Source organism: Thalassophryne amazonica, chromosome 4 (genome assembly GCF_902500255.1).
Source record: "Thalassophryne amazonica chromosome 4, fThaAma1.1, whole genome shotgun sequence".
NCBI classification, from domain to species: domain Eukaryota; kingdom Metazoa; phylum Chordata; class Actinopteri; order Batrachoidiformes; family Batrachoididae; genus Thalassophryne; species Thalassophryne amazonica.
In genome coordinates, this window is record NC_047106.1 from 21,464,338 (window position 1) to 21,477,950 (window position 13,613).

The window sequence follows — 13,613 nt, forward strand, 5'->3', positions numbered from 1 at the left end:
CACGGGATTTAACCACATCCGGGGACAGCTGGCACCAACATGGGTGAGACTAATCCCCGGGCGGAGTGTGGGAGTTTCAGAACAAACCTTTCAGCCCAACTCGGTAAACTTAAAAGCATACTCGCTGTCACCTGGTGGACCTGTCGGGTTTAAAATGTGCCGGCATAAAATGGTTTCCATTGAAAGCCCCCATCCTCCGAATGGTTTGTGCTGACACTCCCACACTCCGCCTGGGGATTAGTCTCTTCCCATAAACAGCGTCAATTCTAACAGGAAAATGGTGTTTTGTTTTCGGCTGCACTCACCGAAGTAGTTGCGAAAAGTGCAGTTTTTCTAAGGTCCCAGTGGAGAAGGGAAGACGAGGCGAGTGGGAGACGCTGTGTCAGTAAGTGTTAAGCTACATAGCCCGACAACCGGCCCGGCTATGGATTGGGCCAGATACTGGCCTCCATTTTGGAGTGAGATTTCCCACTCCGAAATGACCAATAGGAGAGCAGTGCTGGAATTCCCTCTCCTAAACGACCAATAGGAGAGCAACGTTAGAATTCCCTCTCCTAAACGACCAGTAGGAGAGCAGCGCTGAGAGGCCAGTATCTGGCCCAATTCAGGGCCGGATGTCAGGCTATAGCCTACACAGCTAACCAGAGTCGCTGCATTCTCTCACCTCGACACATTTGTAAGTAAGAAGGTAAGAAGGTAAGAAGGTTTCATCAGCACTTTGGACTTCCTGTTCCGGAGCACAGCGGTGTTCTGCTGTATCTGTTAGCTGTTTGAACTGAGCTGTTTGAGTTCTTTGAATTAACAGTCTTTTTCAAGACTTTTTTACTTTTTTACTTTTTTTTACTTTTTCACCGTGCTCCAACGCCTAAGGAAGACCTCTAACGGTCGAAGCATCGCGACGGAGCTCTTTTATCAGCTGGCCTTCATCAGCGTTGGCAGGCTAACTAGCTTGCTAACGCTTTCGTTTTTATTTTTGTTTTATTTTTTAGCACTGTTGTCGTGCTGCTCCACAGCTTGCCTAGTGGATTTTTATTTTATTTTAGCACTGTTGTCGTGTGTTACCTGTGCTGCTCCACAGCCTGTCCAGTGGATTTTTATTTTATTTTAGCACTGTTGTCGTGTGTTACCTGTGCTGCTCCACAGCCTGTCCAGTGGATTTTTATTTTATTTTTAGCACTGTTGTCGTGCGTTACCTGTGCTGCTCCACAGCCTGTTCAGTGGATTTTTATTTTATTTTTAGCACTGTTGTCGTGCGTTACCTGTGCTGTTCCACAGCCTGTCCAGTGGATTTTTATTTTATTTTTAGCACTGTTGTCGTGCGTTACCTGTGCTGTTCCACAGCCTGTCCAGTGGATTTTTATTTTATTTTAGCACTGTTGTCGTGTGTTACCTGTGCTGCTCCACAGCCTGTCCAGTGGATTTTTATTTTATTTTTAGCACTGTTGTCGTGCGTTACCTGTGCTGTTCCACAGCCTGTCCAGTGGATTTTTATTTTATTTTTTACCACTGTTGTCGTGTGTTACCTGTGCTGCTCCGCAGCCTGTCCAGTGGAATTTTATTTTATTTATTTATTTATTTTTTATTTTATTTATTTATTTATTTATTTTTTTTGGCACTGTTGTCGTGTGTTACCTGTGCTGTTCCACAGCCTGTCCAGTGGATTTTTATTTTATTTTTTACCACTGTTGTCGTGTGTTACCTGTGCTGCTCCACAGCCTGTCCAGTGGATTTTTATTTTATTTTTTAGCACTGTTGTCGTGCGTTACCTGTGCTGTTCCACAGCCTGTCCAGTGGATTTTTATTTTATTTTTTACCACTGTTGTCGTGTGTTACCTGTGCTGCTCCACAGCCTGTCCAGTGGATTTTTATTTTATTTTTTGGCACTGTTGTCGTGCGTTACCTGTGCTGCTCCACAGCCTGTCCAGTGGATTTTTATTTTATTTTTTGGCACTGTTGTCGTGCGTTACCTGTGCTGCTCCACAGCCTGTCCAGTGGATTTTGATTTTTATTTTTTATTTTTTTTTTTAGCACTGTTGTCGTGTGTTACCTGTGCTGCTCCGCAGCCTGTCCAGTGGATTTTTTTATTTTTTATTTTTTTTTATTTATTTATTTATTTATTTATTTATTTTTGGCACTGTTGTCGTGTGTTACCTGTGCTGCTCCGCAGCCTGTCCAGTGGATTTTGATTTTTATTTTTTTTTTTTTATTTTTTTTTTTTTTTTTTTGGCGCTGTTGTCGTGCGTTACCTGTGCTGCTCCACAGCCTGTCCAGTGGATTTTTATTTAGCGCTGTTGTCGTGCGTTACCTGTGCTGCTCCACAGCCTGTCTAGTGGATTTTTATTTTGTTTTAGCACTGTTGTCGTGCGTTGCCTGTGCTGCTCCACAGCCTGTCCAGTGGATTTTTATTTTTATTTTATTTTTTAGCACTGTTGTGCGTCACCTGTGCTGCTCCACAGCCTGTCTAGTGGATTTTTATTTTGTTTTAGCACTGTTGTCGTGCGTTACCTGTGCTGCTCCACAGCCTGTCCAGTGGATTTTTATTTTGTTTTAGCACTGTTGTCGTGCGTTACCTGTGCTGCTCCACAGCCTGTCCAGTGGATTTTTATTTTTATTTTATTTTTTAGCACTGTTGTCGTGCGTTGCCTGTGCTGCTCCACAGCCTGTCCTGTGGATTTTTATTTTTATTTTATTTTATTTTTTAGCACTGTTGTTGTGCGTTACCTGTGCTGCTCCACAGCCTGTCTAGTGGATTTTTATTTTATTTTAGCACTGTTGTCGTGCGTTACCTGTGCTGCTCCACAGCCTGTCTAGTGTCGGATTCCCTGTTTGGGAATCCGCTAGCTTAGCGTAGCTACTAGCTCTTAGCCGTTTTAGCATGGCGGCTTCTCCTGTCTCTCCCGTACTTTTCTGCTCTGGGTGTGAAATGTTTAGTTATTCCTCGGCCTCTTTTAGCAGTAACGGTACTTGTAATAAGTGCAGCTTATTCGTAGCTTTGGAGGCCAGGCTGGGCGAATTGGAGGCTCGGCTCCGCACCGTGGAAAATTCTACAGCTAGCCAGGCCCCTGTAGTCGGTGCGGACCAAGGTAGCTTAGCCGCCGTTAGTTCCCCCCTGGCAGACCCCGTGCAGTCGGGAAGGCAGGCTGACTGGGTGACTGTGAGGAGGAAGCGTAGCCCTAAACAGAAGCCCCGTGTACACCGTCAACCCGTTCACATCTCTAACCGTTTTTCCCCACTCGACGATACACTCGCCGAGGATCAAACTCTGGTTATTGGCGACTCTGTTTTGAGAAATGTGAAGTTAGCGACACCAGCAACCATTGTCAATTGTCTTCCGGGGGCCAGAGCAGGCGACATCGAAGGACATTTGAAATTGCTGGCTAAGGCTAAGCGTAAATTTGGTAAGATTGTAATTCACGTCGGCAGTAATGACACTCGGTTACGCCAATCGGAGGTCACTAAAATTAACATTGAATCGGTGTGTAACTTTGCAAAAACAATGTCGGACTCTGTCGTTTTCTCTGGGCCCCTCCCCAATCAGACCGGGAGTGACATGTTTAGCCGCATGTTCTCCTTGAATTGCTGGCTGTCTGAGTGGTGTCCAAAAAATGAGGTGGGCTTCATTGATAATTGGCAAAGCTTCTGGGGAAAACCTGGTCTTGTTAGGAGAGACGGCATCCATCCCACTTTAGAGGGAGCAGCTCTCATTTCTAGAAATCTGGCCAATTTTTTGGGATCCTCCAAACTGTGACTGTCTAGCGTTGGGACCAGGAGGCAGAGCTGTGGTCTTATACACCTCTCTGCAGCTTCTCTCCCCCTGCCATCCCCCTATTACCCCATCCCCGTAGAGACGGTGCCTGCTCCCAGACCACCAATAACTAGCAAAAATCTATTTAAGCATAAAAATTCAAAAAGAAAAAATAATATAGCACCTTCAATTGCACCACAGACTAAAACAGTTAAATGTGGTCTATTAAACATTAGGTCTCTTTCTTCTAAGTCCCTGTTGGTAAATGATATAATAATTGATCAACGTATTGATTTATTCTGCCTAACAGAAACTTGGTTACAGCAGGATGAATATGTTAGTTTAAATGAGTCAACACCCCCGAGTCACACTAACTGTCAGAATGCTCGTAGCACGGGCCGGGGCGGAGGATTAGCAGCAATCTTCCATTCCAGCTTATTAATTAATCAAAAACCTAGACAGAGCTTTAATTCATTTGAAAGCTTGTCTCTTAGTCTTGTCCATCCAAATTGGAAGTCCCAAAAACCAGTTTTATTTGTTATTATCTATCGTCCACCTGGTCGTTACTGTGAGTTTCTCTGTGAATTTTCAGACCTTTTGTCTGACTTAGTGCTTAGCTCAGATAAGATAATTATAGTGGGCGATTTTAACATCCACACAGATGCTGAGAATGACAGCCTCAACACTGCATTTAATCTATTATTAGACTCTATCGGCTTTGCTCAAAAAGTAAATGAGTCCACCCACCACTTTAATCATATTTTAGATCTTGTTCTGACTTATGGTATGGAAATAGAAGACTTAACAGTATTCCCTGAAAACTCCCTTTTGTCTGATCATTTTTTAATAACATTTACATTTACCCTGATGGACTACCCTGCAGTGGGGAATAAGTTTCATTACACTAGAAGTCTTTCAGAAAGCGCTGTAACTAGGTTTAAGGATATGATTCCTTCTTTATGTTCTCTAATGTCATATACCAACACAGAGCAGAGTAGCTACCTAAACTCTGTAAGGGAGTTAGAGTATCTTGTCAATAGTTTTACATCCTCATTGAAGACAACTTTGGATGCTGTAGCTCCTCTGAAAAAGAGAGCTTTAAATCAGAAGTGTCTGACTCCGTGGTATAACTCACAAACTCGTAGCTTAAAGCTGATAACCCGTAAGTTGGAGAGGAAATGGCGTCTCACTAATTTAGAAGATCTTCACTTAGCCTGGAAAAAGAGTTTGTTGCTCTATAAGAAAGCCCTTCGTGAAGCTAGGACATCTTTCTACTCATCACTAATTGAAGAAAATAAGAACAACCCCAGGTTTCTTTTCAGCACTGTAGCCAGGCTGACAAAGAGTCAGAGCTCTATTGAGCTGAGTATTCCATTAACTTTAACTAGTAATGACTTCATGACTTTCTTTGCTAACAAAATTTTGACTATTAGAGAAAAAATTACTCATAACCATCCCAAAGATGTATCGTTATCTTTGGCTGCTTTCAGTGATGCCGGTATTTGGTTAGACTCTTTCTCTCCGATTGTTCTGTCTGAGTTACTTTCATTAGTTACTTCATCCAAACCATCAACATGCTTATTAGACCCCATTCCTGCCAGGCTGCTCAAGGAAGTCCTACCATTATTTAATGCTTCAATCTTAAATATGATCAATCTATCTTTGTTAGTTGGTTATGTACCACAGGCCTTTAAGGTGGCAGTAATTAAACCATTACTTAAAAAGCCATCACTTGACCCAGCTATCTTAGCTAATTATAGGCCAATCTCCAACCTTCCTTTTCTCTCAAAGATTCTTGAGAGGGTAGTTGTAAAACAGCTAACTGATCACCTGCAGAGGAATGGTCTATTTGAAGAGTTTCAGTCAGGTTTTAGAATTCATCATAGTACAGAAACAGCATTAGTGAAGGTTACAAATGATCTTCTTATGGCTTCGGACAGTGGACTTATCTCTGTGCTTGTTCTGTTGGACCTCAGTGCTGCTTTTGATACTGTTGACCATAAAATTTTATTACAGAGATTAGAGCATGTCATAGGTATTAAAGACACTGCGCTGCGGTGGTTTGAATCATATTTGTCTAATAGATTACAGTTTGTTCATGTAAATGGGGAATCTTCTTCACAGACTAAAGTTAATTATGGAGTTCCACAAGGTTCTGTGCTAGGACCAATTTTATTCACTTTATACATGCTTCCCTTGGGCAGTATTATTAGACGGTATTGCTTAAATTTTCATTGTTACGCAGATGATACCCAGCTTTATCTATCCATGAAGCCAGAGGATACGCACCAATTAGCTAAACTGCAGGATTGTCTTACAGACATAAAGACATGGATGACCTCTAATTTCTTGCTTTTAAACTCAGATAAAACTGAAGTTATTGTACTTGGCCCCACAAATCTTAGAAGCATGGTGTCTAACCAGATCGTTACTCTGGATGGCATTTCCCTGATCTCTAGTAATACTGTGAGAAATCTTGGAGTTATTTTTGATCAGGATATGTCATTCAAAGCGCATATTAAACAAATATGTAGGACTGCCTTTTTGCATTTACGCAATATCTCTAAAATCAGAAAGGTCTTGTCTCAGAGTGATGCTGAAAAACTAATTCATGCATTTATTTCCTCTAGGCTGGACTATTGTAATTCATTATTATCAGGTTGTCCTAAAAGTTCCCTAAAAAGCCTTCAGTTGGTTCAGAATGCTGCAGCTAGAGTACTGACGGGGACTAGCAGGAGAGAGCATATCTCACCCGTGTTGGCCTCCCTTCATTGGCTTCCTGTTAATGCTAGAATAGAATTTAAAATTCTTCTTCTTACTTATAAGGTTTTGAATAATCAGGTCCCATCTTATCTTAGGGACCTTGTAGTACCATATTACCCCATTAGAGCGCTTCGCTCTCAGACTGCGGGCTTACTTGTAGTTCCTAGGGTTTGTAAGAGTAGAATGGGAGGCAGAGCCTTCAGCTTTCAGGCTCCTCTCCTGTGGAACCAGCTCCCAATTCAGATCAGGGAGACAGATACCCTCTCTACTTTTAAGATTAGGCTTAAAACTTTCCTTTTCGCTAAGGCTTATAGTTAGGGCTGGATCGGGTGACCCTGGACCATCCCTTGGTTATGTTGCTTTAGACGTAGACTGTGTTTCATGATTATTGTATGGCCTTGCCTTGCAATGTGGAGCGCCTTGGGGCAACTGTTTGTTGTGATTTGGCGCTATACAAGAAAAAAGTTGATTGATTGATTTGTGGTCCGGGTCATAAACAAACCACAACAAATGTCGACTTTCCATCACATCATCACGTTTTCTTTGCATTTTCACTTTGTTTGCATGTAATTTACCCAAAAACTCAGAGAAAGTGCCATGTTTCTGTCCCCGTAAGTAGAGAAATTGCATCATATGTGCCATATTTTACCCCTTTAAGCGCCCGCCCTCAAACGAGACTGCGCTGCCCAATTAGAGATTTGAATAGAAGGCATCTGACATCTGTGTGACAGATTTTTGTAATTCAAATATTTATTGAAGTTTTACATTTTAGAACAACTTAAATGAAACAATAAACAGACAAACCATAAATATATATATATATATAATAAAAATAAATAAAGTAAAATGTGAGGTTTAGTGCAGATATTTGCATTTAACAAAGCGGTACAATTTAAGTTGTGGATATGTAGGTGCAAAAATTATCCCATTGTTCCAGTTTGGCTTCATTTTTACATTTAGCCAATCTTCCCAACATCTTTTCACAGGCAACATTTTCCTGTGTGACAGATTTTTACGACAGAGTTTTAGGGACACATTGAATTTCTTTTCTTTCTTTTTTTTGGACTTCGAGAATAAAGTCGTAATATTATGAGAAAAAAAGTCGTAATAAAATTACGACTTTATTCTCTGAATATTACGACTTTATTCTTGAAGTCTAAAAAAAACAAAAAAAAAAACTATGTGGCCCTAAACACCATTGTAGATTTTGACTCCTATTGACAAAACAAGTCAGAAACTGTCCCCCCCCCCCAGAATATATTTTGTGTTACAAACGTCTTTTCTTGTGAAACGTCCTCACCATTTGTGAGACATGTCTTTGAAACTTCTCAATAATGTCTGTTACACACCAGACAGCTGTACTGCTGAAGGCAAAGTGTCAAAAAAAAAAAACAAAGTTTAAGTTTGTGATTCTGTGATGCGAGTTGTGCAATTTTTATGTATTGATTTATTTATTTTTTGCTTTGTGATAGAAGCACAGCAGTTTGTTATTTGAGCTGCTAATTTTCTAGGTACAGGTTGGCCCCTCAGCAGTGGAACAGCACGCTCACCTTTATGAGTGTCTACTTAGTGCTAATTAATAATTATAATAATAATTAAACAACTCTATTTAAGTTTACTTCATGTTTTCCTTTTGTGTTACAGTCATGACCGTCTGTGAGCAAGATATCAGAATCCCGTGTGAACATGAGTGTGAAAATACAGTCAGACTCATGTTAGTCTGTTTGATTTGCTGTTAGCAATTCAAAGAGGAAAAAAAAGTGGCGTGCAAAGGTGAGTCCACAGAGAACACAGTCAAGTTTGCACACTAATTTTAATTTCTCTCTGACTCATGTGCAGCAGATACATTGTGGCACCTCGTCACTCCTCGTGACACACAATTAAGATAACAGAGGGAGGTTAGGGAGCGACAACAGAGTTCTGTCTTCCTGAACAGCACCTGCAGACATGCATGCAGTATTCATCGTCTGACAGACGTCACACGATCACATGCTGAATACACTGCATTTTCCGGGGAATAAGTCACACCTTTTTTTTCCTGTACCTGTACTATCAGCTTTCATTTGGGATTTTTGAGTATTGTTGTAATGTACTTTTATTATTGGAGTTTATTTTGTTTACTGCTTTGATTTGAAGCACTATATAAATATACGAGGTCTGTTAGAAAACTATCCGACCTTTTTATTTTTTGCAAAAACTATATGGATTTGAATCATATGCACTTGCATCAGCCAAGCTTGAACCTTCGTGCGCATGCATGAGTTTTTTCACGCCTGTCGGTTGCGTCATTCGCCTGTGAGCACACTTTGAGTGAGCAGTGGTCCACCCTCCTCGTCGGATTTTCAATGCAAGGAAAATGTCTGAACGATTTGGAGCTTTGCAGCATCAAATTTTTCCAGAAACTGTGAGAGACAGCCAGGTGGAAACCATTCGGAAGATTCAGACGGCTTTCAGGGACGATTCTATGGGGATCACACAGATTAAGGAGTGTTACAACCGGTTTAAAGACGGCGCACAATGGCTGAGGGCGCGCCGCTCCGAGCGGCGATCAACAGGCTGAAACGACCAGATCATTTCCAAAGTGAACGCTGTGTTGATCCGTAACATCGCCTGACTACCAGAGAAATGGCAGAAGATGTGCACATAGCACTTTTTCGCCACATTCCACTGTTACAGGAGTTTTGTCATGGAAAGAGGAGCAGAGGAATTTGCCACAGAGCCGTTAATGGCGCGGGACAAAAGCACCTCCGTGTTGGTCTCACAGGACATGTTGTAACATGCCCAGCTCTTGCACCATTCGGAAGATTCAGACGGCTTTCGGTGGCTTTTCAATCGTGTGACTATCCGAGAAATTGTGGACGAGCTGGACATGCCACAACATGTCCTGTGAGGCTTCATCACGGCGTTGCTTTTTGTCTCGCTCCATTAGCGGCTCCGTCCCGACGCGCAAATTCCTCCGCACGTCTTTTCACGACAAAAACTCCTGTAACAGTGGAATGTGGCGAAAAAGTGCTATGTGCACATCTTGCAGACCTCGTATATTGTATAGCAAATGTGGGATTTTGCATTATACAACTTGCAGGACCTCCCAAAAACTAAAAATGTTTTTATTAATTTAAAAAAAACTGACATACGGCACAAAACACAGTATGCAGTCTTGTTGCAGTGGATGTCATGTTCACCACTGTGGTGCAAGGAGCTACTGAGCTCGGCCCATGTATGTGTGCATCCGACAACTTGGCACCATATATCATCCCGAGATATTTGGAATATAAATTAATCTCACAACCTTCTCACGTGTGTTGAGAGGGAGCGTCCTTGACCAACTTTTTCTGGGTCAGAACCAGGTTGATGCATAAATACAGGTCTTCACAGCATCATTACTCAACAACAGCAAATTACAGCAGACCCAAGACATTTTGGACACACATTCATCTCACAGCCTCCTTCTGTGAGGTTAGAGGGAACTGACCTCGACCTACTTTTTCCACGTCAAATCGGGGAAAATTCAAATATCAATGACTGCCCGAAGACCTGACCCCCTACTGTACCACTTTGATGGAAACCACTTGTCTTTCAGGAAGGATTTCTTGCATGGTCTTGGACAGATGTTAACTGGGGCTTTTGTGTAGACAATTTGCATGTTATCTCCATGTGGGTCTTGGATCATCACCTCCGTCACTCTAAAATCATGTGGACGTAGGTAATCAGTGACGGCAAATTGACTGTATATGTAAGAGTAAATGATTATCTAAGTCAGGGGTCACCAGCCTTGTCCTTGGAGAACACCTGCCCTGCTTTCCACTTCTTCCTACTCAAGTCACATTTGATTTTTTAAAATTTTCCAGCTCTTGACTGGCTGAGAACACCTGATAGAGAACATGGAGACTTAGAAAGCATGAAGGGCAGGTGCTCTCCAGGAACAGGTTTGGTGACCCCTTGTCTAAGAGTTAACCCTGTGAAGGATTGTCACCAGAACCGGGGGGGGGGGGGGGGGGGGGGGGGGGGATGAAAAATTATTTGTTTGCCAAATAAATAATGTTCTCAGCATATCTGATACTTCTGTCTTTGAATGTGCTGGGCAGGGATGGCTTCCAGAGTGGAAGGTTCCTGGTTCAAGATCACCCTTGCCCATTCTTTATGTAATGTGGAGTTGGGTCATGAAGGGCATCTGTTGCAAAATGTGCCAAATCAACATGTAGATCCACCTCAGATCTGCTGTGGCGACCTTGAGTGAACCGAGGGAGAATCTGAACAACATGCATTTACCAGAAATATTATCTTTAATAAACAAATACAAAAATTCATGACAGTGAGAGACTCCACTTGCTGTGTGATCTATGACATTTTTTGCCCAGAATAGGCCATTTTTTAACCAACTGCACAAAGCTAATAGCATAAATGTAGCCAATTGGTGCTGACCAATTTGATGCAAAAATAAAATGTTACTGAACAAGAGCCATAGCAGGCCATCCTGGACTGATGATTCATTCCTGAGGCTGTCAAAATTTCCTCCTTTATTTAAAGAAATTATGACGGCAAGGAACTGTTTACGTACAGTAATTTGTATTGTCCGGGACTAGTACATTTAAAAGTTGCATACCATATTTTCTGTCTTTATACCACAGAATAAGTCACACTTGTCAAAAACGTGACTTATACTCTGGAAAATCCAGTAGTTACTGTTGATACCTAGTCAGGAGTAAATTCAGAAATGTGCAAAAGGACTATCACTTCAGATTATTCTGGTTTGAGAATAATTCAGCTCCCATCAACCAAATGGCTTCTAAGGCAATTATTGTATGAAATAAAAGAAACCTCTGAAAGTCCCAGAACATACATAAACTACCAATGTGAGCCTCAAAACACTGTACACAACCAAGGTCTAGACCTTACCCACCATACCTGGTTTCAGCCTTTTATGTGACGTAGAGTAAACCAGTTTGGCTATAACAGGCAAAACCACCCTGATGATCCAACACTGCTCCATTCTCCAGTCATAACATACCGTTCAGACAGTATTTTGCAACATTGCTGTAGAAGACATTAATTTAGGGTAAAACACTTACTATTGCTGGACTTGAGGTCTCTGTGGATGATGGGTACAAATGCCTGGTTGTGCAGGTAATCCATCCCTGTGGCAATCTGAACAGCCCAGTTCACCAGAACTCTCGGGGGAACCTTCTTTCCAGCGAGGGCCCTGTTCAAAGCGCCCCCTCTTGCGTATTCCATTACCAGACACAGGTTGGGCTCACGAAGGCAGACCCCACGGAGGGAGATTATGTTTGCGTGCCGCAGCATCCAGAACAGCCTGGCCTCCTGCCGCACACTCTCTGCTGTGGCGCTAATATCCTCATCGGGATCCTGCCTGGCAGCCTTTACAGCCACCTCCTCTCCTTGCCACAGTCCTTTGTAGACCTTCCCAAATCCACCAGCTCCAATGACCTCCTCTAGCAGCAGTTCTGTGAAGTCTATTTCCAAGGGGCACTCACCCACCCCAACACCACCTGGAACCAGCCCTCCTGCAGTCAGTTGCTGATAGCTGGTAGCAGCACCCCTCGTGACATAGTTGCTTGGGAAGATACCCACCTTGTCCTGGATCTTGCCTGTCCACCAGCCCTCATCCCCAGACACCTTGGAGTCTTTGGAAAGAACTTCGAGAAGGTCTCCGCGTCTTAGGGTTAATTCCTCATCTGCTGTGGCCTCGTAGTCGAACACCGCCGTCCAGTAGGGGTTGGGGTTGCTGGGTCCACAGCAGTGGCCAGAATGGGAGTCAGGAGAACCAAAGGAGGAGAAGGTGGATGAGTTCCAGCTGCTGCCATTCTCCACCTGCACGACAGGGGCAGGAAGCATCGGCGGTGGGGGCGTCATATTTGGAGGCATGGAAGATGAGGAGGTGTTAGAAGGGGGACCAGGAGGGATTAGGAAAGGGGGAGGTGGGGTGCAGCAGCCCCCACAGCTGGTACAGGACAGGGGAGCCGCTGTGCTGCTGGCTCTGCTGTATGGATCCATGCTGTTTGATGCTCTACGCCAGCCCCGTGTCAGCTCGCACACAAAATCCAAACACGGCCCATCGGCTGAGATGCAGAGTCCTCGACCACCAGGGGGGAGACGGGATCAGAGGATCAGGGAGGTGCAACGGCTCCCCCCCATCCCCACGTCTCGCTGCAGAAACAGTGCAGAGTCCTGTCACCGGTAGCTGTGCTGTTGCAATGCAGTTTGTAAGTAACATGTATCCCCAGAGGCAAGTTCACTCTGCACCAACAATGTACATTAGGTCAAACAATGAAGCAGATGCCTGAACATAAACCTGTGAAACCTAACTGACTGTTTACACAAGCTAGTAAAGCCCCACTAACAACAAAAAAAAACCTTCAAGAGCCAATCCGGTTTTAAAAAATTGTTATGGTCACAGTTTATTATAGAAATTTTTAACTCTCCTGAAATCTGACTTTCCCACAAGTGCAGGTGACCAAATTATGCAACATCACAAAAATGAACAAGCCAATCACAGCCCAGTGCAATAAGGGTGCGAACTTACAGAACCACGCTGATGGGTGGAGCTTGAGCCCTTGTTCTTTTGCATATATGAATATTCATAGCCCCTGTATTATTATTTTTCCAACAGTATAGCAAAGTCCCGTATGCTGTAATATTACTTGTAAATTATTTCAACATGCCTTAAAATACCATCAGCGAGTGCGCTGAAGATAAAAACATGACAATTGCATTATTTTTTTATTTGAATTCTCATAATTTTAAATCACTTATCAATTAAGCCAAATCAATGCTCAGCTCATTGATGCATGGAAATAATAAAAAATGATTGTCAGATTGAGTTGATTTGGAAGTGTTGATTATTTTGGTTGCCAATGAAGAAAAGTGAAATCCTCTAGTTTCTCTCTCTCTCCTCAATAAGCCCACGGACTTGCTCTTCCCCCGCCTGCCACCTCTGTGAATCTGGACTGATTTCTGGATAGATCCGCAAATATCTGCCCCTCTTCCACGCAAAGCAGTCCGGGATAAATCCTGCACGCGTGGGCAGTCCCCCCAACAACAACAAAAAAAAGAAAAGAAAAAAAAAAACTAAAAGATTTTAGTCCAT

The 13,613-nt window shown here is 42.8% G+C and overlaps 1 protein-coding gene across 1 annotated transcript in view; it reads right to left on the reverse strand.

Moving 5' to 3' along the window:
- The window catches only part of map3k10 (mitogen-activated protein kinase kinase kinase 10), a 109,499-nt gene extending 96,611 nt beyond the window's left edge, over positions 1-12,888 (reverse strand). Inside the window, exon 1 of the mRNA XM_034169214.1 lies at positions 11,578-12,888. Within this exon, the coding sequence (XP_034025105.1) occupies positions 11,578-12,520 (943 nt within the window). The 5' untranslated portion in view covers positions 12,521-12,888. The remainder of the gene's footprint in view (positions 1-11,577) is intronic.
- Between the last annotated feature and the right edge of the window lie 725 nt (positions 12,889-13,613).